Below are 25,281 nucleotides of genomic sequence, written 5' to 3'. Positions count from 1 at the left end.
TCAAAACCATTATGAGATATCACCACCTCAGACCTATTAGAATGGCTATCATGATGACAAGAAATAACAAGTGTTGGTGAGAATGTGGTGAAATGGGAACCCTTATGCACTGTTAGTGGGAATGTACACTAGTTCAGCCACTATGGAAAACAACAGTATGAAGGTTCCTCAAAAAATATAAAAATGGAACCACCATACAATCCAGCAATCCCACTTCTACATATATATCCAAAGGAAGTGAAAACAGGGTACTGAAAAGATATCTGCACATCCATGTTTATTGCAGAATTATTCATAATTGGCAAGATATAAAAACAACACTAAGTATCTGTCAACAGATGAATAAAGAAACTGTAGCATATATACACAATGGAATATTATTCAGCCATGAGAAAGAAGGAAATCCTGTCATTTGCAACATGGATGGACCTTGAGGGCATTATGCTAAGTGAGATAAGCCAGACAAAGAAAAACAAACATTTATGATATTACCAATATGTGGAATCTGAAAAAGAAAAAAAAATGTACTTTAAAGCTTCTAAAAGACTAGATCTTAACTGTTCTCGTCACAACTAAGAAATAATAATTACATGATGTGATAGAGGTGTTAGCTAATACTATGATGGTAATCATATTGTAATATATAAAAGTATGAAATTAACACTTTGTACACTTTAAACCTAGCACAATGTTATATGTCAGTTATATCTCAATTTTAAAAAAAACATTAAGTGACATGAGTGTTTAGTGCATGCTTTGAGAAGAATGTTATCTCATGAAATGACTGTGATAGCCATCCTGTAAGGCATTTTGAGAAGTGTTTAAAAATACATTTAGTAAAGATGTTTTAAGAGTGCAAAAAAAAAAATATTAAAACCACCATGGTTTCCCTGGTGGCACAGTGGTTGAGCGTCCGCCTGCCAATGCAGGGGACACGGGTTTGTGCCCCGGTCCGGGAAGATCCCACATGCCACAGAGCGGCTGGGCCCGTGAGCCATGGCCGCTGGGCCTGTGTGTTCGGAGCCTGTGCTCCGCAACGGGAGAGGCCCGCGTACTGCAAAAAGGAAAAAAAAAAAAAAAAAAAAAAAAAAACAACCAATGACTCAGGGAACAAAATAAAATAAAATCAACCTGGCACAGCACATCTTTTTTCATTAATATTTATATTTCACTTGTTCATTCTTCCTGTCTTTGGTAGCATGTTAATAGATAAGCAATAGCAAATATTCCAAAACAATTTTTTAATTTATGGAGGGGGAAGTGATAAAATTCAAAACATTCAAAATTGAGTGTGAGAAGTAGTGCTCTAGATTAAGGGAGACTGATAAAAGGTACCCTGAAGTTTCTAGGTTGTTCAGTATAACCATTTAGAAAATCAATCCATCACCTTGTTTCAAAGGAATAAAGATTTTCATTTTGGCTGCACTGTACGTCTTAGGAAATGAGTTTAGTTTTATGTAGTGAGATTGGCCTACAAAAAGCTAAGAGGACAAGGAAGAATAAGCCCCTCATTATTAGTCACAGATATGATAAATCTTCCTTTTTAAGATGAAAATACAGTTGACCCTTGAACAATGCTGGAGTTAGGGATGCCAACTCTCTCCATGGTTGAAAATCCATGTATAACTTATAGTCGGCCCTCTGTATCCGAGGTTCCTCATCTGTGAATTCAATCAACTAGAGATAAACATGGATTGTGTAGTATACTATAGTATTTACTGTTGAAAAAAATCTGCGTATAAGTGGACCTGCACAGTTCAAACCTGCGTTGTTCACAAGGGTCAACTTTATTAAACATTATGAAGAGACTATACCAATAAATGACCCAAGGCTACTATTTAATATTTATATTTCCAAATTCCAACACATTCTCTAGTAGAGACAAGAGGATTTTCTTACCTTGTCATTCATGAATAAAATAATTCTGCAGGTTGTTCAAGTTTATTTTACTTTAAACTTTCTTTGAACAGACTCAAAATTACTGAGAAGAGACTATCCAGACTTTATATTGAAGTTTATTAAAAACCTTACCCATTGTGTACTGCAGCTCTAGGATCACTGCTGCTCTTCACTTTGATCATTAATAGAGATAGGAGAAGGTAGAACATAGCCAAGCCAAAGCACAAACGGTATACAGCTTTATAGCCAACCAGAATATTACAAGGGATCACTCCTTTCTCATTCTCACAAAATCCAGGAATCTGAAAACAAAACAAGAATTTGTGATCGAGAATTTTTTCAAGAAAAAAACTTCTGTGTAATCAAATAGTTTAAGGTTTAGAAAATTGAAGTTCACTTTACAGTTTATGCTGAAATGTAATCAAGGTATAAGTCTACACATTTTCATAAGACAGAAGTGTAACTCTTTTTTTACTTTATGTGAGCACCGGATAAGCTACAAATGTCAATCCTAAAGTGGATGCTTATTTTAACTTGCAGACTTATTCTAAGTTTTTTTTAAAACTTGCATTCCACTTGGATATACTCAATCACATGTATAAGAGAAAAATACAATCAATAAAAGTGTAAAGAATCAGAGAGTAACTAAATCAGTTTCTAAATACTAAAGAGAACAATGATATAGCATTTTGAGTTTTGGTCCCTCATTCTACAAGTGCTATTTCTGATAATGGATGGATTTGGATTAACTGCAAAATGGCTGGCTGTATTTTTATTTTTTAACTTAAAATCTTAAAAAAGATTGATGACCATTTCAGAAAATCACACTGGAATAAGAGTACAAGAAAGTATTTAAAAAATATTTTTAAGTGAAATAAATGGGAGTAAATACGCTATTCACATATATCAGAGTGAATTACTGCCTCTAGAAACGTTAAAGCAAACCAATATGCCAAAATACAAGTGTTAATGTGTGCCTTTAAAATCAAAAACCTAAAATTATATTTAAGTTAATGCAGGTGCTACTTCCTTTTTGCTAGCTCCTGTACAGTCTATAAGCTCTTTCTTGGTCTCACTTGAACCCTACTTTCCCAACTTAGCTTAACAATTATGGCAATATGTACTTACCCATACTCACTTGCAACATGTACTCACTAGCACCCTTAATTATCCCATGCCCTTAAATGAGAGCAGCACACCACCTGGCTAATTCCCATCATTAAGTTTTAATTCAATCACCTTAGAGGAAGCAACAGCTTCCTCTAAGTTATCTAGGACCAGAACCCGGTTATTATTTATTATTCTATCACTGCCAATATTTAAATCCAGATTCAGTCAATTCTACATTCAGAGAATTATTTCAGGCCCTCTATGCCCTTCTTGATTACACCATTCCAACAGCCGCCATACTTAACTGCTGCCTTCTATCCTAATTATCAGATAAATCTTCCTAAGGCATACACACTTAGTTCAAAAAGCTTTTATCCTCATTCTGCTTCCTATTTTTCAATTTCTGCATACAAAACTTTACTGATTCTTAGAATGTTCCTTTTTCCATGAGACCCACAGTGATTTTGACATTTCCCTAGTTAGAATTACTGATTTCCTCATATTAACACATTCTCTGCCCTACCATCAGAGAATTTTAATAAACTGCCTTTCACTGTCTTTCCTAAATGATCATGAACTACTAACACTGGGATTAAGTATTCTTTCTTTTTACAGTATTCTGTTTCCAATACACAAGAAGCAGTTTTATGCGCATACATACTAAAGTTCAGTTAATCATTAAAAAAAAAAAACTAACCTTATTTAGTTGTTCTTCCATTCCAGGTATCAACATTACACAAGCTACACACACTCCAACAAGCAAAAAAAGTGCATAGATCAACCTAGTTACAGTGGAGTTGTTTCCACTAGGACAGCATCGGCACAGCAAACACGGGGCACTGCCACACAAACATGGTATCTGGAAAAAGAACATTAAAAATCAGTATAGTTGGGCTTCCCTGGTGGCGCAGTGGTTGCGCGTCCGCCTGCCGATGCAGGGGAACCGGGTTCGCGCCCCGGTCTGGGAGGATCCCACATGCCGCGGAGCGGCTGGGCCCGTGAGCCATGGCCGCTGAGCCTGCGCGTCCGGAGCCTGTGCTCCGCAACGGGAGAGGCCACAGCAGAGGGAGGCCCGCATACCACAAAAAAAAAAAAAAAAAAAATCAGTATAGTTTAAAATGATACAGTGAAAATTTACATTCTATCTACTCAAAAAAGAAAGGATTGAAGTTAATGTAATTACCAAGAGATTTGGTTCACATATATTATCTATAAACTATAAAATTTAGTAACTTCTAGGTAAAACTGAAAGTAAAACCAAAAAGTGCTTGCTCTTTATATCAAGCAAAATTAGTAAACTCAGTTAAAACAACAAAAGGGGAAAAAAAAACAGCAGCAGCAACCAAAGTTTAGCTGAGAAAAGGAATGGAATATTCATACTTACAAGCTGATCTCCAACTCCTGCCTTTTAACCCCAGAAATCATGCTGGTGAATTCACAAAAGTCTGATATTTCTCAGATACGCCAGAGGAGGAAAAGAAGTTAATTGATATCCTTATCTTTTCCCTCTTCTGACTTGGTGGTAGTGATAACAGTAAAATTTTCTATTAGAATCAGGCAAAACAAGATAAGTGAACAAGTGGGGCTAGCTAGCGTTGTCTAACAGAACGCCACACTAAACTAGTAGTATATCCTAGGGGAATAGAATATCTCTCTCAGCAGGAGAGGTGAATACTACTAACGGAATTTAACAATATCTCAGAAAGGCAAAATGAAAGTATCCTCAAACGAACTGAACATAATCTATGCTGAGCTCCACCATACCATCAGATACCACAGGAAGGGAGTATTGTAGAAGCCAGACACACTACAGTAACCAATATAAGGTAGGATAAGAACCACTTATACTAAACTTCAGTAAGATAAAAATAAATGTCATGGAAACAATGCAAACACACTTTAGCAAAACATAAAAATAAGCAAACATGCCCCCTCAGACAAAAAAAAAAAGGCATTTGAAAAATCCAATCTGAAATAAAACATAACTCAGTAAGAAGAGGCAAGTCCCTAAAATTGGTACACCTGAAGCAAAAAGGAGAGCTCAAAATGAATAGAACAAGTTGAAAAGGAGGATTGCAAGGCTGAGAAGAAATGAGAAGGGGAAAAACATGCTTAAAAAAACAGTAATTAACTATCATGGAACAAAACAAAAACAGCTGAAAATAAAATCTGATGGATAAATAAAGTATGGGATAAGTAACATAAACTCAAGCCAAGATGGAGTAACAGTGAGCAGACTTACCCTACTGCCTTAATCCAAGGGAAAAAATTAATGAAACAATGGTTTTTCAGACAATTAACAATAGGTAATGTAGGACACTAGTTTCTGAGAGAGATGAAACAGTGTGAACTCTATGACTGGCCCAATCTTTCTGCCTGGGAAAGAGTTTCCAGTGCAGGGAGGAGAATCCAGACAGAGGACAGCAGTCTACTGAATTGAGGAGACAGAGTTGGGACAGAGTTGAGAGTTCAGGGAAGTGAAGGCAGCTAAAGTTCATAGGGCAGAAACAAGGAGAGGAGAAAGCTACATCAAGAGTGCGCTCCGGAGATCTGCAGAAGCTTCAACTTGTGTCTTCAGCAGAGCACTGATCAGTATATGCATTTGATTAAATTACTCTGCGGGGTGGGGTGGGGGAGTTGGGAGGGTGGTATTACCAGCCAGAGTGGAAGAACTTTATAATCCATGAGGCCTTGAGCAGTTATAAGGCTATTATTATTACTACACAGTATTGGGGGAGGGGGTGGGAATAAGCCATAAGGCTAAAGCCACTCCAGTCTCACTTAACAAAGCCTAAAAGCAAACACTGAAAAGATCAAATTCTCTTCAAATAACTCACCTATGTCTAAGAATAGGGCCCGGGCCCAAGAATGTTTTTTAAAAATACAACACATCCAGCACCCATCAAGGTAAGATTTACAATACCTAACAGCGAATTAAAAAATTTCCATACTGGCATGCCAGTATGGAAAAAACAACCTACAATGAGGAGAAAAGTCAATAAATCAAAACCAATCTGAAATTACACAGATGACTTAATTCAGTTATAAATAATGGCACTCTAGTGTTACTGTAATTATGCTTCATTTGCTCAAGTAGAGAACACAGCATGTCAAGGAAAGATATGGAAGATAATTTAAAAGATCCATATCAAACTTATGGAGATGAAATATAAGATCTCTGAACCAAAAAGTACTTGATAAGACACTGCAGAAAAGACTAATGAACTTGAAGACATAGAAAAAGAAATGATCCAAAATTAAAGAGATAAAAAAACTAAAAAAAACAAAATAACAGAGGATTAGTGTTGTGACACAATTTCAAACAGGCTAATATATGTGAAATTGGGGCTCCTGAAGTAGAGAGGAGACAGGAAAGTCCTTTTGAGGAAATAACTGCCAAAATGTTCCTAGTTTAATGAAAACTATAAACTCACAGATCCAAGAAACTCAAGAAAGCCCTAGTGATACAAACATAATGAAAACTACACATCAAGTCACATCATAAACTGCTGAAAAACAATGATAAACAGAAAAATCTTAAAAGCAAGCAAAATAATAAAGGCACATTATATAAAGAGGAACAAAGAAAGGTATCGACTTCTAGTAAGAAATACTGCAAGCCAAACGTCATTACTGAATGAAAAAAAAACTGTAAGCACAGAAGTTTATACTCAGCAAAAATATCTTTCAAAAATTAAGGCAAAGTGAAGACATTTTTAGGCATAGAAAAAAGAATCCAAAACTAACAAATCTAAACTATCTTTCAAGAAGGAAAGTTACACCAGCAGAAATGTGGATCTACACAAAAGAAATGAACAAAGGAAGTATTTTTTTCTTACATCAAAAGGTTACTTTAAAAGATTATTTTTTTAAAGCAAAAATAATAGCAATGGGGCTTCCCTGGTGGCTCAGTGATTGCGAGTCCACCTGCCGATGCAGGGGACATGGGTTCGTGCCCCGGTCCAGGAAGATCCCACATGCCACGGAGCGGCTGGGCCCATGAGCCATGGCCGCTGAGCCTGCGCGTCCGGAGCCTGTGCTCCGCAACGGGAGAGGCCACAACAGTGAGAGGCCCGCATACCGGGAAAAAAAAAAAAGCAATGTATTCTGGTGGTTATAACAAAGATGGAAGTAAAATGTGTGACAATTACAAATAGGCTGGAAGGACTTCCCTGGTGGTGCAGTGGTTAAGAATCCACCTGCCAATGCAGGGGACACGGGTTCAAGCCCTGGTCCAGGAAGATCCCACATGCCGCAGAGCAACTAAGCCCATGGGCCACAACTACAGAGCCTGCGCTCTAGAGCCCATGAGCCTAGAGCCCGTGCTCCGCAACAAGAGAAGCCACCGCTGTGAGAAGCCCATGCACTGCAACAAAGAGTAGCCCCTCCTTGCCGCAACTAGAGAAAGCCCGTGCAGCAATGAAGGTCCAATGCAGCCAAAAAATAAATAATAAAAAAAAATTAATTAATTTTTAAAAAAACAAATAGGCTGGAAGAGGAGACATTCAACTATACTACTGTACACTTAAATTAGAAATAAAGTGGATATCACACAAAGGGAGATTGTAGTTAAGTTAAATACTAAAAACCCTAAAGTGACTTCTAAAAAAGCAAAACAAAGAAATACAGCTAGTAAACTAAAAGATATAAAACAGAATACTAAGAAATGGCTAATTAATCCAAAATAAGGCAAAAACTAAGGAAAAGGGACAATGAACAGGCAGGATAAACAGAAAACAAATAGAAAGGTGGTTGATTTAAGCCTAAACATAATCTATAATCACATAAATGGACTAAGCACTCCCAATTAAAAGGCAGATTGTCAGATAAAAGAGCAAGATCCAACTTTTCTACAAGGAACCCACTTAAACACAAAGACACAACTGGTTAAAAGTATGCAGAAAAAAGTATACATACATATATATATAAAAATAATACATACACACATACCACGCTACAGCAATATCAGACAAAGTAGACTTGAGAGTAAAGAATTTTACCAGGGATAAAGAGGGCCATTTCATAATAAAAGGGGACATATCGATACATGGAAATATGGGATATTCATGGAGGAAACATACAACATACAATCCTAAATATTTCTGCATCTAACGGAGAACTTCAAAATGCATCAAGGAAAGAATAAAACTAAAAGGAGTAACAAACAAATCCACATTTATGTTCTTTCATTAATTGAAATAGAGGAAAGAAACCCAATAAATATATAGAAAACTTGAACGACATTATTAATCAACTGTGTCTGACATTTAGGAAATACTCCATCTAATGAAAGCACAGTAAAAACTATTTTCAAAAGCACAGAGAACACTTAACCAAAACAGACTATATTCTGGGCAATAAAACAAAATCTCAAATCTCAATAAATATAAAATTATTCAAATCATACATGGATTTTTGGTCCACAATGGAATTAAGTATTGACCAATAACAGAAACATATCTCTGGAAACTAAATAGCACAGTCTAATTAACCCACAGGCAGAAGACATCAAAGAATAAATTAGAATGAAAATAATAACATATCACATTTTTGGAATGCACCTAAAGCAGTGTTTAAAAGAAACCTATAGCATTAAATGGCTATATTAAATAAAAATAAATAAATCAAATCGCTGACCACCTTAAGTTATTAAATGAGCAAATTGTAGCCCAAATAGGCAGAATAAAGATAAATCAATGAGGTAAAAAACAGGAAACAAGGAAGTCCGTGAAGCTAGTTTTAGAAGAACATTACAATTTAGAAACCTATATAGTCGGACTGATCAGGATAAAAAACAGCAAGAGAGTGAACACACAAATCATCAGTGTAGGAAATGAGAAGACATTATTACAGATCTTACAAGCATCAAATGATTATGAGAGAAAACTATGAGCAATTTTACTCAATAATTCAACAGCTTAGATAAAATGGACATGGCTCCATGAAAAATCCAAACTACCAGAAATCAGTCAATGAGAAATATATAGGATGAATAGCCCTGTATCTATTCAAGACACTGAATATGTAGTTACAAACCTTCGCAAGCATAGATGGCTTCACTAGTGAATTCCATTAAACATTTAGAGAATAAATCAAACCACTGTACCCAAATTCTTCCAGAAAATTGAAGAGGCAAAAAACTGATACTAAATCCAAAGATATCATAAGGAAACAATAGACCAATATCTTTCATGAACATTTAAAAAAATCCCTAATATCTTGTCAAGTCAACAATATAAAAAGTATACAAAGATTTCCAGTTTCCATTTCCACAGGTAAGGAGCTTAGAAACCCCACTCCATCCTAACAACAAGTAAAAAGCCAAGCAGACTAAAAAAATCAACAATTTTTCTAGGATCCATAAGCTAGGTGAGGACACAGGGTAAGTCACTGCCCCCAAGACTGAAGAGACAGACAGGTGAATATAGGGAGTCGTGGCTTACTAGAGCCCACAAGTGGAAACCGACTTGGGAACCACTGTGCAGGAAGGATATCCTGGAGAATAACTGAAGAATTGCTGGAGCCTCATTGTGGACAAGTCTGAGAGTTAAAAATTCCAGGAAAACCCAGTTATACAAAGGCCCCACAAATTTGTGAACTTTTCCTCTAGGACTTCAACCAGGTTTTCATAGTAAACATGAGAGAAAAATTCCCCCCTGCTTCTTGCAACAAACAGGAAAAGGAACCACTCTGAAATATACTAGAACACTGTTCTTAACACCCAACCTCAAGAGAAACTAGTTAAGTAGAGTCTAACTTGCTGGGGTCTTATCAGAGGATAAATAACCTAGGGGAAGAGAAATACTCAACTCCAGCCTATTCTAGCCATCCTCCTCCCCCATTTAAGGGGGGAGGAAAAAACTGAGAAACACTTGTGAAGTTCACAGTCCAGAGGCATAGACTTATTAAAAGACTAAGACCTAATCAGAGAATGATGGAATGTTTCTCCTTCCCCCACACCTCACCATGACACGATCCAAAGTCTATTTATAGCAGTTCCTTTTAGCTGGTACACAGTGTCTGGCTATTAGGAATAAAATTACTGGCATAACAAAAGGCAAAAAACACAATTTGAAGAGACAGAGCAAGCATCAAAACCAACATGGCAGGTAAGTTAGACTTAACAACCAAAAATTTAAAACAACTATAATACGTTAAGGATTCTAATGAATAAGTAGACAGCCTACAAGAAACAGAGATGAAAATCCTTAAAAAGAACCAAAAAGAGATGCTAGAAATAAAAAACACTAACAGAAATGAAGAATGCAGACATGGCTGAGTAAATAATTTCTGAGCTGTAGACTATCGCAATAGAAATTTCCCAAACTGAAAAGCCAAGAGAGTAAAGACTGATATTCTGTTCAACAGAATATCCAAGAATTGTGAGACAACTACAAATGGTATAATATAATGGGAATACCAGAAGGAGAAGGAAAAAACAAAATGTTTTTTAATGACAGAATTTTCCCAAATTAACATCAGACATATATACCCCACCCTCCACAAAACAAACAAACCCTACACCTAGATAAATCGCTTGAAACTACAGAAAATAAAAAGTCCTGAAAGAAGCCAGAGGAAAAAACACCTTACCTATAGAGAAACAAGTAATGAATTATATCCGAGTTCTCCTCAGACACCACGAACAAGAGTGAAGTGAAATATTTTAGCATTGAGAGAAAAAAACTCAACCACCTATAGTTCTCTACTCTGCAAATTATCCTTTGAAAGAAGTAGAAATACTTTCTCAAATTAAAGCTGATGGAATTTGCTGCCAAACTGTAGACCTACTCGCAAGAAATTCTAAGTTCTTTAGAGATGAGGAAAATAATACAGGTCAGATGGGCTTTCCTTGTGGTGCAGTGGTTAAGAATCCACCTGCTAATGCAGGGGACACGGGTTTGAGCCCTGGTCCGGGAAGATCCCACATGCCACAGAGCAACTAAGCCCGTGTGCCACAACTACTGAGCCTGCGTGACACAACTACTGAAGCCCACGTGCCTAGAGCCTGTGCTCCGCAACAGAAGAAGCCACCGTGATGAGAAGCCTGCCCACCACAAGGCAGAGTAGCCCCCGCTGGCCACAACTAGAGAAAGCCTGCATGCAACAACAAAGAGCCAACGCAGCCAAAAATAAATAAATAAATAAAATAAATTTAAAAAATAATAATAATAATAATACAGGTCAGAAACTCTAATCTACATAAAAAAGGAAAGAGCATAAAGAAAGAGTAAATGAAAGTGAAATAAAAACGTGCTTTTCTTAGTTGAGCTAACGTTTGCTCAAACTAACGAGAAACAATGTATTAAATTATGTATGCACATGTTATGCCTATACACATACTTCTGTAATACATACATATATGTGGGTATATTTATACACACACATTGTTTATATACACATATATATATATATATATACACACACACACACAAAGTGAACGACGGTAATGTAGAAGGGAAAGGAGGGAAGAATTAGGACTGTTCTGCTATTACAAGATATTCACACTAGCCATCAACTGGTACAGCATTATACTGAAGTGTGTATAGTGGTATACTGTTACTTGAAAGTGGATTAGTTGTAAACGTACACTGCAAATTCTATGATACTACAGACTGAAATTCATATGTTGAAAATCTAATGCATATGATGATGTTAGGAGATAGGGCCTTTGGGAAGAATTAGATCAAAAGGGCAGAGACCTCATGAATGGGATTAGTGCTCTTATAAAGGAGACCCGAGAGAGATCCTCACCCCTTCCGCCATGTGAAGACATATGAAGAAGTTCGCAGTCTGCAACCCAAAGAGAGCCTTCACCAGACACAGAAGATAACCACGCAGGCACCCTAATCTTGGACTACTAGCCTCTAGAACTGTGAGAAACAAATTTCTGTTCTTTACATGCCACCCAGTCTGTGGTCTTTTGTTACAGCAGCCCAAATGCACTAATAAATAGAGCAACAACCCAAAAATAAGTAAATAAATAAAATTTTACAGAAGTTAAAAAAAAGTTTAACTGATATGCTAAATAAGAGAGAAAATGGAATCATATACAATGCTTAAACACCCCCCCACCAACACACAACAGGAAAAACAAGGGCAACAAACAGAAAACATTAACAAATATGGTAAATATGAATCCAAATCTATCAATAATCACCTTGGAGATCAGAAGTCTAAATTTATCAATTAAAAAACAGAGACTGTCAGACTGGATCAAAAAATAAGACCCAATTATGTCATGTACAAGAAACCCACTTTAAATATAAGCACATATACAGAATAAAAGTAAATGGAGAAAAATACAACAGGCTAACACTAAATGAAAGCAGGAATAGCTATATTAGTTTCAGACAGAGCAGACCTCAAAACAAAAGTTATCTGGGATAAAGAAAGGCATTCCATAATGATAGGGGTCAATTCTCCAAGAGGACATAACAATTCTTAATATGTATGCACCTAACAGCAGAGCATCAAACTATGTAATGCAAAAACTGATAAAACGGCAAGGAGAAATAGATGAATCCACTATCATAGTTAAGAGACTTCAACACCTGTCTGTCAGAAATGGACAGATTGAGCAAGCAGAAAATCAATAAGGACACAGTTGAACTCAACACCACCAATCAAATGGATAACTGACATTTATAGACTACTCTATCCAATAACCAAAAAATACACATTCATCTCCAAGATCACACAGGACATTCACCAAAACCACATTCTTGACAATAAAACACATTACCAAGCTTAAAACAGGAGAAACCACACACTGACTACTCTCAGACTACAATGAAATTAATTAAAAATCAACAGCAAAATGATAACTGGAAAATCCCCAAATTCTTAGAGATCAAACGATACACGTTTTAAAATAAACACACAGGTCAAAGAAATCTCAAGAGAAATTTAAAAAAATTTTTTAACTAAATGAAAAGAACAATTTATAGAAACTTGTGGGATTCAGTGAAAGCAGTGCTTTGAGGAAAATGTATAGCATTGAATGCATTTATCAGAAAAGAAAATCTAAAATCAACCACCTAAGCGTCTATCTTAAGAAACTAGAAAAAGAAATGCAGATCAAATAAAAAATAAACAGAAAAAATAAGAACTAGATCATATATCAATGCAATTAGGAATAGAAAATAGTGAAAAATCAATGAAACCAAAAGCTGGTTCTTTGAAAGGATCAACAGAATTGATAAGCCCCCAGCAAGGCTAACTGAGAAAAAAAGAGAGAACACAAATTACTAATACCAGAAATGAAAGAGACAATGTCACTACAGGTCCTATGGACGTTAAAAGGATAATGAAAGAATACTATGAACAATTCTATGCCAACAAATTTGATAACCTTCATAAATGGACCAAGTCCTTAAAAGATACAAGCTGCCAAAACTCACACAAGAAAGAGACAATTTGAACAGGCCTCTATTAAAGAAAATGAATCAATCATTAATAGACTTCCAAAACAGAAAGCACTAGGCCCAGACAGGTCCACTGGTGAATTCTACTAAACACTTAAGGAGCAGACTCAGAGAACAGGAGCAGAGGGAATACCTCCTAACTTATTCTATGAAGTCAGCATTACTCTAATAACAAAACCTGACAAACACATTACAAGAAAATAAAAGATTAACCTCTCTCATGAACACAGAGGCATAAGTCTTAACAAAACATTAGCAAATCCAATAATGTATAAAAAGAATTCCACACCATGACCAAGTTATCCCAGAAATGCAAGACTGGTTCAACATTCAAAAATCAATTAATGTAATCCATCACATCAAGAAGATAAAATAAGAAAAATTATATGATCACATTTTAGATACAGATAATGCAGTAGACAAAACCCAACACTCATTCATGATAAAAACTCAATAAACTAGGAATAGAGGAGAACTTGGTAAAGAACATCATCAAAATACCTACAGCCAACATCATATTTAATGGTGAGAAAGTGAAGTTTTCCCATTAAAATCAGGCAAAGATGTTCCCTTTCACCACCTCTTTTTTTTTTTTTTTTTTGCGGTACACAGGCCTCTCACTGTTGTGGCCTCTCCCTTCGCGGAGCACAGGCTCCGGACACACAGGCTCAGCGGCCATGGCTCATGGGCCCAGCCACTCCGCGGCATGTGGGATTCTCCCGGACCAGGGCACGAACCCGTGTCCCCTGCATCGGCAGGCGGACTCCCAACCACTGTGCCACCAGGGAAGCCCCTCACCACTTCTTTTCAACGTTTTACTGGAAGGTCCAGAATGTAATAAGACAAGAAAAGGAAATTAAAGGTATACATATTAGTAGAAAAAAATTAAATTGTCTTCGTTCACAGATGACATTGTCATCTACATAGAAAGTGCAAAATAATCAACAAAAAAACTCCTGGAACTAATAAGCGATTACAGCAAGGTTGCAGAATACAAGGTTAATGTACAAAAGTCGATTGTTTTCCTATACACCAGCAATGAAAAAGTGGAATTTGAAATAACACAATAACATTTATGTTAGCATCCAAAAACATAAATTACTTAGTATAAATCTAACAAAGTATGTACAAGATCAATATCAGGAAAACTACAGAACTCTGATTAGCAAAATCAAAGAACTACAAAAATGGACAGATATTCCATGTTCATGGATTAGGAAGACTCAATATTGTTAAGATGTCAGTTCCTCAAACTTGATCTACAGACTCAATGCAATCCAAATCAAAATCCCCAGTTTGGCAGTTTCTTACAAAACCAAACATTTCTTACCATAAAATCCAGTAATTGCATTCCTTGGTTATTTAACTAAAGGAGCTGAAAACTTAAGTTCACACAAAAACCTGCACATGGATGTTTACAGCAGATTTGTAAATGCCCAAACTTGGAAGCAAATGAGATGTCCTTCAGTAGGTAAATGGATAAATAAACTCTGGTACATTCAGACAGTGAATATAATTCAATGGTAAAAAGAAATGAGTTATTAAACCATGAAAAGACATGGAGGAACCTTAAATAGATATTACTAACTGAAAGAAACCAATCTGAAAAAGCTACATACATACATGTATGGTTCCACCTGTATGACATTCTGGAAAAGGCATAACTATGGAGACAGCAAACAGATCAGGAGTGGGGAGTGGGTGGAGGGATGAACAGGCAAAGCACGGAGAGGATTTTTAGGGCAGGAAAACTACTCTGTATGCTACTATAATGGTGGATACATGTCATTATACATTTGTCCAAATCCATAGAATGTCCAGCACCAAGAATGAACTCTAATGTAAACTATATACTTTGGGTGATTATGATGTGTTGATGTATTGATAGGTTCATTAATTGTAACAAATGCACCACTCTGGTGGGGAATGTTGGCAATGGGGGAGGCTATGCACATGTGGGGGCAGGGGATATATGGAAAATCTCTACCTCTCAATTTTTCTGTGAAACTAAAACTGCTTAAAAAAAATAGCCTTAAAAAAAGTATACAAAAGGATACATTGTGATCAGGTGGGGTTTAGCTGGGAAAAAGCAAGGCTGATTAAGCTTTTGAAAATCAATTAAATCAATTCACCACATTAACAGACTAAAGGATAACCATTTTGGCCATCTCAGTGAATGCAGAAAAATCATTTGAAAAAACTCAATACCCATTCATTATAAAACAAACTAAAAAACTTTCAGCAAACAAACAGAATGTCGAGTTGATAAAGTACATTTACCAAAAAAAACAAAAAAACAAAAAACTACAGCTGTCACCCATACTTCATGGTGAAAATCTGAATGATTTCCCTTAAGATCCAAAACAAGGCCAAGAATCTCTGTTCTCACCACTTGTATTCGACTGCACACTGGCGGTCCCAGCCAATATAACAAGGCAAGAAAAAGAAAGAAAAGGTATATACTTTGGAAAGGAAGAAATAAAACTGCTTTCTTCCACACATAATTGTCAACATGAAAAACCCCAAAGAACTTACAAGAATGTTACTAGAACTACAAGAAAGTTGAATAAGGTCACAGGACACAAGATCAGTATGGACATATCAATTATACTTCTGTGTACTAGCAACAAACAATTGAAAACTGAAATTAAACCAACAAAAAGAAATACTTAAGTATAAATCTAATAAAATATACACTAGCTTTCAAATGATGAAAATTAAAAAACACTAATGAAAGAAATCAAAGATCTAAATAAATGGCAAGATAAACTGGGCTCATGGATTGGAAGAATCCATATTAAGATATCAATTCTTTCCAAACTGATCTATGAATTCAACCCAATTCCAATCATAATTCCAGCAGGAGTTTGGTAGAAACAAACCAGCTGCTTCTAAAACTTTTATGGAAAGGCAAAAGGACTAGAGTAGCCCAAAGTATTTTGAAAAAGAACAGAGTTGGAAGACTCACACTACCTGATTTCAAGACTAACTTTAAAGCTACAGTAATTAAAATAGGGTAATTTAGGCAAAAGTATGGACACATAAAAGGAACAGAGTTCAAAAACAGACTTAAACACATATGGTAAAGAAGTTTTTGACAAAAGTGCCAATACAAATCAATATAGAAAGAACAATTACTTCTACTTTTTGAAGGACACCATTACGAGAATGAAAAGACAAGCCACAGACTTGAAGAAAATATTTCCTGGTGGGAATAAAAACTAATATGACCATCTTGGAACAGTTTGGCAATTTCTTGTAAGTCAAATGTATATTTACCATATGATTTAGCAATCCTACTGCAAGGTATTTAGGTAAACAAAATAAGAAGTTATAGTCACAGAAAAAAAACTTTAGAGGAGTGCTTACAGCTACTCAATCACCAAAATCTGGAAATGCCCCTCAACTGGTGAATAGACAGACAAGCTGTGGTACATCCAAGCAATGGACTACTATGCAACAATAATAAGGAAGAAACTACTAATACACACCACAATGTGAATGAATCTCAAATGGATTACACTAAGTAAAAGAAGCCAGTCTCCAAAGGCTATATGCTGTATGATTCCATTTACATGACATTCTGGAAAGGGAGGACTCTGAAAAAAACAGGGATTCTCCAGGATGGGGATGGCATAATTCTTTAAGGTGATAAATGTTCTGTAGTGGTTACACAACTACATGATCTGTCAAAACTCACAGAACCACATACTACAAAGTATGAATTTTATGTAAATTATATCAACTAAAAAAATGACAAAAATAAAAATAGGAAAATAATATGGAAGGAAAACTAAGACAAAATAACATGAAAGTAACTCATGCCCTTAAAATAGAGAATCCTCTAAATAAATAAAACAAAAAAGGACATTCAAAGATATAATACAATAACAACGTCCTTAAAGAAATAAATCTGTATTTTCAAAAGGATATTTTCCAGAAAAAAAAAAGTGATAAAAGATTTAAAGTCAGACATACTTGGTTAATTTCAAAGAAAAGTAAACCTCTTCAGATACCCAAGCAGAAGAAACAGTTCAACTGTGTATATGAGATGTGTTGGAAGGGAATGACTACCAGGGTGGGATAAGACAGAACACAATTCATAGAAATAACTACAAAGTCCTGAAGGAAATGGGTATACTATTATACCAGTCTACAATGTCTCTCAAGAACATACGAGGCATTTTTAAATATGAAAAAATTCAGGGATTTCATCATCCATAAATCCTTTTTGAAAAAATCTACTGGATGACCAAATTTGGTCAACTATGAGATGACATTAACATTAAAAAAACAAAACAAAACTGGGAGAAGCCATGGTAAAAAAGAATGCTTTGAGCTTTGAATCCATTTAAGTGTAGAACTGTGGTTTTCCATCAGAATCATGAGGAGAGCATATTAAAATAGAATGCTGGGGCCTAGTCACTGTTTCCAGTAAGTCTCCTAGAGTGCTGATGCTACTGGGTCCGGGATATTTTAAGAATGACTGGTTTAGTTCTAAGATTAAACAACTGTGGGAATTATGGTTATAACACAATACAGCCATATATAAAAAATAATACAAAGGAATTCTGGTTAAAGATGGCAAACTGAATATATGAATTACTTTAGCAACACCAATAAAATGAAAAACAAAAGGATTTTTAACAGAAGAAATAAACTTAAAAAGTAAAAAAAAACAAAACCCAGAAGAATAAACCTGGAAGGAACAAAATAATAACTGATTTAATGGGTCAAGAAAGTTGAATTATAAACCACTAAAAGAAAAAGTTAAGCAATAAAATTTCTATAGAATCCTCGAATACATCAGGAATTGGTGGCACCAGGTGCCTCCATAAGTGGGGCTGAAGGTAGAGGTGAAAATAGGATGATTAGTTGAATGCCTTTTTAAAGAGCAGTTAAGACTCTTAAATTTCATTCCCTTTCTTACACTGGCCAAGTGAAGAGGATAAAGCAGGATTTCTCAACCATGGCACTACTGACATCCTGGGCCAAATAATTCTTTGTTGTTGAGGACTATCCTGTGTATTGTGAAATATTTAGCAGTATCCTACCCACTTGATGCTATTAGCACCCCTTATCCCAAGTTGTGACAATGAAAAATACCTGCAGACATTGCCAAATATTCCCTGCGGGACAGCTGAGAACCACTGCTCTAGAAACACCTCCTTAGAGAACTCTTTTTTAGAACCTCTCCTGATGAAGAAATGTTTACTTAACATTCAGCAATTCCTTTACTTTTACATTCTTTTGTTAAATTCAGAAAAAAAATTAAATTCTTTAAAAATACATGTCCACCATGCTACCGTTCCTTAATAAGGTATTTCTGTCTGTTCATTCATCCAATTGTATATATGCATTGAGAGAGAAGAAATGTTATTGGTGGTGGGATTTTGTTGGTGACATTTACATTTTGTACCCTGCACTGCTTGACTATTCATAACAACTTTGAATCATTTCTACAAAATCAAGTCATTGTACTAAAAAATAAAAATCTAGCAGAGGCTGCACAAAATAAGCAGTCAGGAATCACAAGCTCCTTCTTCTCAATTACTTAACTACATTAAATATCTTGGGCAAAAAATGACAGTTACTGTATATAAAGTACAGTGATTCAAAAAATCAATGCTATTCACTAACAGCATTGTAAGATTGGGGTGGGGAAAAGCACTTAAGTAGGCATAAATTGCTGGTAATGTAGTTACAGGATTAGGCAGGAGGTCCACAGATGTTTATAATAATGCTTAAAGTAATCATCAATCAAATAGCCATGCCTGAACCAAGGATTAAGATCAATCTAATTCTAGGCCACTTAACAGCAAAAACAGAAAAACCACAAAATGAAATTTAAAAATTAACACTCTAATCTCTATACAGTAGTGTTACATGTAATCTTTTTATACTTTTTTTCATAGTTGAGGTATTTTCTACAGTTTTATAAAACAACAAACCTTTACAAAAATTGATTAAGTCTAAAGAAACTTGAGCAAGGGAAGAATGAGGGTCATTTTAATTCTGGCTTAACTGATCTAAGTTAATGATTTACTATATACAAATAACAGGCCCACTTGATAAATGGACAAAATCTGACTTTACAAATCGAATTAAACATCCCCCAAATTAAGACAATTCTATAATAATCATTTTGTAATATATTTAAATTATTACACTAAATATGGCTCTTATAAGATACTCAGTGGGTTCAAGTAGATTCTCTACTTTCTGAGCTTTGAAAGAAAGAAAAATACCAGCTTTCCACACCGAACTACAAGAAAAAATAACATAATCAAGACAATGACCTGGGTTGGAGTAACCTCTATGTATTATTTAACTAAAATTTAACACTTATAGTTCAAGCCATATCAAAAACTTTTTTAAAAGAGGTAAGGTATGTAAAACAATAAAAATGCTAGCTAATGTATATAATGGGGTCATCTGAGAAGTCAGATCAGCAACTGTTATAAGTGGAATTTATAAATCATGGATTAAAGAAATATGACTTGAACCCAAATATCTAGCCCCATATTACAAATATCTTTATTAACTGTAAAGTCAATTTTTGTCTTTTGGGGAGCGGGGGAGCGGTTATATCAAACTCAAATTTATTTGTACCACGTGAAAGAAATCTTGCCACTATAATGAAGAATGGTGTCACTCTAACAACGCTATCTAATCAAAATGCAACGTGCACCTAATTAAAATTGAGATGTCAAATGACGCAAGCATCTTTATGTCAAAAAACAGGTATTTAATACCACAGAACTGACCAGCTTTTTCAGATACATAAATTATTACTTGAGAAGTACGTAATTTTCTCATACCATTGAGGTCGAGGACCCAGTCGCAGAGTTAGGACCATTTAAAAAGGATATAACTATATCAGTATTACTGCCAAGCTGCCCTACATATCCGTCACTTATTTGTAGTCTGCGCGACAGAACAAAGAGGCCGACATGCCTCCAGGGGTGACAGTGCTGCAGTCTGAGGTCGCTGGGAAGAGATGACGAGAAGAGATGGGGTACTCCACAAAAGGAAGGGGCCTAAAACCTTTGTAGAAATAGCCTAGGCAAACATCAGAAAAATGGGACAAAAAGGGGCCTGGAAGAATCGGGAAAAGCTTTCACGAAAGACGGGTGGGGGAGGGACACTAGCAGCTCTCTGCTACACTTCTCCCATCGAGGTCAACTTCTCATGTCCATTGCTCCTCACGGCCACCCCGGTCAGCTCTTCGAAAGACTCAGGGCCCCGAAGCTGAGTCGGAGTGGCCAAACGAGACGGACAAAATGGGGAAGGAAGGCACTGCCCGTTGGGTGGAGTACCACGGTCCCGCTGGGCCTCAGCCAGCCCAGCTCTGGTGCCTTTCTTCTGTCTCTCACGCTAGCACCCCGAAGGCCGCTAAAAACCACCTTACCCAGCTCGCCATGGAGCACAGCCCCAAGACGCTCCCCATCTCCACTGCGTCGCAGGAGTAGCAGATGCCAACAAGATGGAGACAGCTCCCCTCGCCTCTTCGTGCTTATTTACTAACTACAAGCCACTTCCGGCGCAGAGCCCACCCCGCCCCTCAGCTTGCGTCACTTCCTTCGTGGCCTGGGGAGGGGGAGGGTGGAGTGCTGGGGTTGCGCATGCGCGATCCTGGAACCCGAGACTATCTCCTTCCGCGGTTACTCTTCTAATTCAACTAGCGAACGCGTCTCGATTTTCGACTTTTGCATCTTTTTTTTCCCCACTTATGTTCTCAGCTTATTTCTGAAGGCCAGTGCCTAGGCCAAGTTTTACTGGGATATTTCTACTCATTTGGGTGCTTCCAATTCTATCACTGTTTGCGACTGAGAACGCATTTTAATTTCTTGTCCTATTAAGATGTTACAAGAAGTTTGCACATTTAAAAATTTTAAATGAGTTAGATAAGACATAGCAATAACTCAAACATGTTATTGATTCTACTGAATGTCACGAGCTGTTGAGGAAACATTTAGAACCCTGTCCATAGGTGATAATGGACATCTCCAGGGAATGTATTCACTAAAAGTTCCAGTTATTTTTATAGTGATTAGTCCCTGAAGATATTCTGAGAAAAGAGATCCCTTGATACCTTTATGGATAAAACCCATATAGCACTTAATCTTAATTGATCATCTAGAGAGCTACTTAGTTGCAATTTATGATTGCAGAGCTGTGTCTTTTCCTCAGGTAGGCTTATAGTTATTTATATGAAATCGACCTCTTGTATGCAATCCAAAAATAAAGTGGTATCTCCACTATAAAGATCATAGCTTCTACACAAGTTTGATTTATCACAATCCTTGGGAAGACATTTTAGGGACTCTACAATTATGGGAGATCAGAAGATCTACCAAATCCAGTTAAGAAGGAGTGACGTGCAAGTAGTACAGAGTTTCAAGACAGAGGGGCAGATCCACATTTTCATCCCCGTAAGGGGATTCATCTGGATGCCTAATGGGCAATTAGATGCAAAGGGTAAGAAAGTGAAGTATCACCCAATAAGCTATTAATACAAACATCTTTAAAATTTGAAATATTTTGACCTACAAAAAGGTAAAGAGAATAACGCCATAACCATGGACTTTCCCCTGTCTTCAAGAAATAAAACATTACAAATAGAATTGCTCCTCCCCCTCCACCAAGAGATGATCATAATGAATGAATGTTAGGGACCAACTAGCAATCTTGCTACAATGTCTTCAATTTATTGACTGTTGCAAATTCCTCTTCAAAGTGGTTTTACCAATGTACACTTTCTCCAGCAGTGTATGAGAATTGCTCCACATCTTTCTCAGCACTTGGGTTTGTCACACTTTAGCTAACATGAGAGAAGTGAAATGTCTCATTATACTATCAATTTGCATTTCCCTGATAACTAGTAAGATTGAGAACTTTTGTTATTGACCATTGCAACATCCTCTTCTGAATAAAGTGCCTTTTCAAGTCTTTTGCCCGTTTATCAGTTGGGTTATCCATCTATACTTTATTGATTTGTAGATGGTTTTAATATATTTTTGGATACAAATTCTTTGTTATGTGTGGAGCAATTACATCTCCCAGTCTGGACTTATTCTTTCACTTTTTTGTGGTGTCCTTTGATGACACCTTAGCGTAGTTTTAAATCTACTATAATGTAGTCAAATTTGACAAACTTGATCCTTGAGTTACATGATTTTGTTGTTTAGAACTCCTTACTAGTACCAAGACTTTAGAGATATTTTCCTCTGTATATTTTCTTCTAGTTTTAACGTTTTGCTCTTAAACACTTAGGTTTTTAATCCACTTAGAGCTGATTTTTGTGAATGGTATGAGGTAGAAATCCAGTCAATGATGTGATGGTAAACTGCCTCTCCAGGGGGGAAAGATAGCCCTGATATGTAGCATTTGCAGATTTCCAGTATAAATACTCCTACTGTGGCTGATTCCCATCTACCATTGTTTTAACAATACACTTGTGAAATTCTTGACTATTTATTCAGCAACTGGTCGGTTTGATCTAGCACCAACATACCACTAGGTCTACTTGTATTCTAGTTTTTCTTATGGGTAACCAATTGTTCTAGTATGAATTTTAGAATAATAATCCTTTCTCATCTCATATGGCAGCAATACCATTGCTGTCATATGTCACATTTCATACACATGTGTCTGGGGCTTCCCTGGTGGCGCAGTGGTTGAGAGTCCGCCTGCCGATGCAGGGGACACGGGTTCGTGCCCCGGTACGGGAAGATCCCACATGCCGCAGAGCGGCTGGGCCCGTGAGCTATGGCCGCTGGGCCTGCGCATCCGGAGCCTGTGCTCCACAACGGGAGAGGCCACAGCAGTGAGAGGCCCGCGTACCGGAAAAAAAAAAAAAAAAAAAAAAAAACACATCATACACATGTGTCTGTTTCGTGAACTCTATTCTATTTTATGGATTGAGTTGTCCATCTATACATAGTTTACTAACACATAGTTTTATAGTTGCGTCTCTAAATGCATGGTTTTAATTATAGTTGCTTTAAAGTAAGTTGATATCTGGAAGTGTTTCTATACCTTACTCTTCATACTTGTTTTGGCCGTTCTTGATGCTTATATATATATATATATATATATATATATATATATATATATATATTAGAGTCAAGTTGTCAAGTTTGGATAATAAATTATATAGCCTCAGTAATCATAAGAGTTTGATCATATTTTAGAGGTGTGTGATAAATTTGACTATAAGCTTCTTAGTGGCTAGAGAGTTTCTCAAAGAGACATTATTTGCATTTTAGATTGGACAGTACTTTATTATGTGAGATTATGCTTTATGAGCCAGATTTGTTAGTATTATTAACCTCCACTCACTAACTGTCAGAATTATCCCCTACTCCTAATTATTGTGATACCCACTAAGGGACAATATAACCATTAGTTGTAAACCAATAGTAAAGCAAAGAAAGAATTATTAGTTATAATTAACAGATTGTCTCCTTGCCAACTGTGAAAGAGTTAAAATGATGGCTTTTTTAGATTTGTACTCGAAGACAACCCAAAACATGTTTTCAGTACAAATCAGCAATTCAGTAGGAGCAGTTTCTCCAGGCTACTTCTTATAGGGCAAGTCAAAGTCATAATGCCAAAGCACAAATCAGTAAAAGTAAGTAAATTAGGAGTTTTAAAAAATGCTAATTGCTCATTTCTCCTATGGTGTGATCTGATTCAGGGGTCAACTTTAGAAGATCTCAAGTGGGCAATTTCCAAAAATATTAGAAATGCTAATAGGTATCCACCCCCAAAAAGATTTCACATATGTTTGGGTGGTACTGCATATTATATTCTTGTGATTGATGTTGCATGTTAACTTTTGAAACATTTGACTTTTAAAAACCCTTTTTTCTTTTCCAAGAAACATGTATTAATATCTATCATAATTAATATTCTGTGGAAGATAGTTTAAGATATGCTGATGGAGGAAATGATGGACTGCAGAGCCTTCTGGCAATCCTCCTAAAATATCATTTTTCATAACTGAGCTTTTGATCACTAGATCAAAAGATTAGATCTTTTTGAGCATTAGAGAGCTCAAGGTTATATTCTTTGGCAAGAATGTGAGCATGCTCTATGTTGCCAATTAAAGACAAGATATAAACTTTGACATTAAAATAAATGGAATGTAAAATTAATAGTCTCAGGGAAATTCAGGAGTAAGACCAAGACACAGGTCAGAATAGACATGCACAGGAGTGGGCTGAGAGAATTCTGGAATACTATAGGCAGGCTTAAGATTTTCCTCAGGAAATATTCTGGGTTCATTCTCACATACGGATGAATAAAGAATCAAAGCTCCCACGTAGAGCATGATTGTGATAATTTTAGCCTGAGAAAAATGTAAAGCAGGGTTACCAAGGTTATCCTGTTAATAGTAAATGTTTCAATAATACGTTAATAAGAATCAGCTTAGACCAGTGTAATCCCCAGGATGAACTGGGCACAAAATTTACCCTAATGTAACTAAATAAGTTACTCTGAAATTTAGACTTATTGTCAATCAGTCATTAGTATTGTGAGAGTATCTACCCAAATAATAATTTTGGTTTCAGAATTTACCTGTATGGCAATAAAACTATATCTTCAGTGTAAAGGAAAATACTTAATATTTTTTTCTGGCAATCCATGCCTAGTTTCAAGTCATAAAAAGGATCAAAACACATCTTTGCTCTACAATATTCTGGAAATTACTATCTGATCTGGAAGGAGACCGTTCGATTATCCCTAATTCTCAGATTATATTAAGGTACAAGTTTGGGCTTCCCTGGTGGCGCAGTGGTTGCGCGTCCGCCTGCCGATGCAGGGGAACCGGGTTCGG

General features: G+C 36.2%; 1 protein-coding gene across 1 annotated transcript in view; it reads right to left on the bottom strand.

Annotated features, from left to right (window-relative positions):
* SERINC1 (serine incorporator 1) overlaps positions 1–20,967 on the bottom strand; it is a 31,668-nt gene extending 10,701 nt beyond the window's left edge. Inside the window, exons 1-3 of the mRNA XM_007114931.4 lie at positions 20,848–20,967; positions 3,707–3,868; positions 2,032–2,201 (exon numbers count right to left, since the gene is read on the bottom strand). Of these exons, the coding sequence (XP_007114993.2) occupies positions 2,032–2,201; positions 3,707–3,868; positions 20,848–20,886 (371 nt within the window). The 5' untranslated portion in view covers positions 20,887–20,967. The remainder of the gene's footprint in view (positions 1–2,031; positions 2,202–3,706; positions 3,869–20,847) is intronic.
* Positions 20,968–25,281: the final 4,314 nt, after the last annotated feature.

Source organism: Physeter macrocephalus, chromosome 10, assembly GCF_002837175.3.
Source record: "Physeter macrocephalus isolate SW-GA chromosome 10, ASM283717v5, whole genome shotgun sequence".
Lineage (NCBI taxonomy): Eukaryota > Metazoa > Chordata > Mammalia > Artiodactyla > Physeteridae > Physeter > Physeter macrocephalus.
The sequence above is the reverse complement of the archived record's forward strand: the minus strand, read 5'-3'. Positions and strand labels throughout refer to the sequence as shown.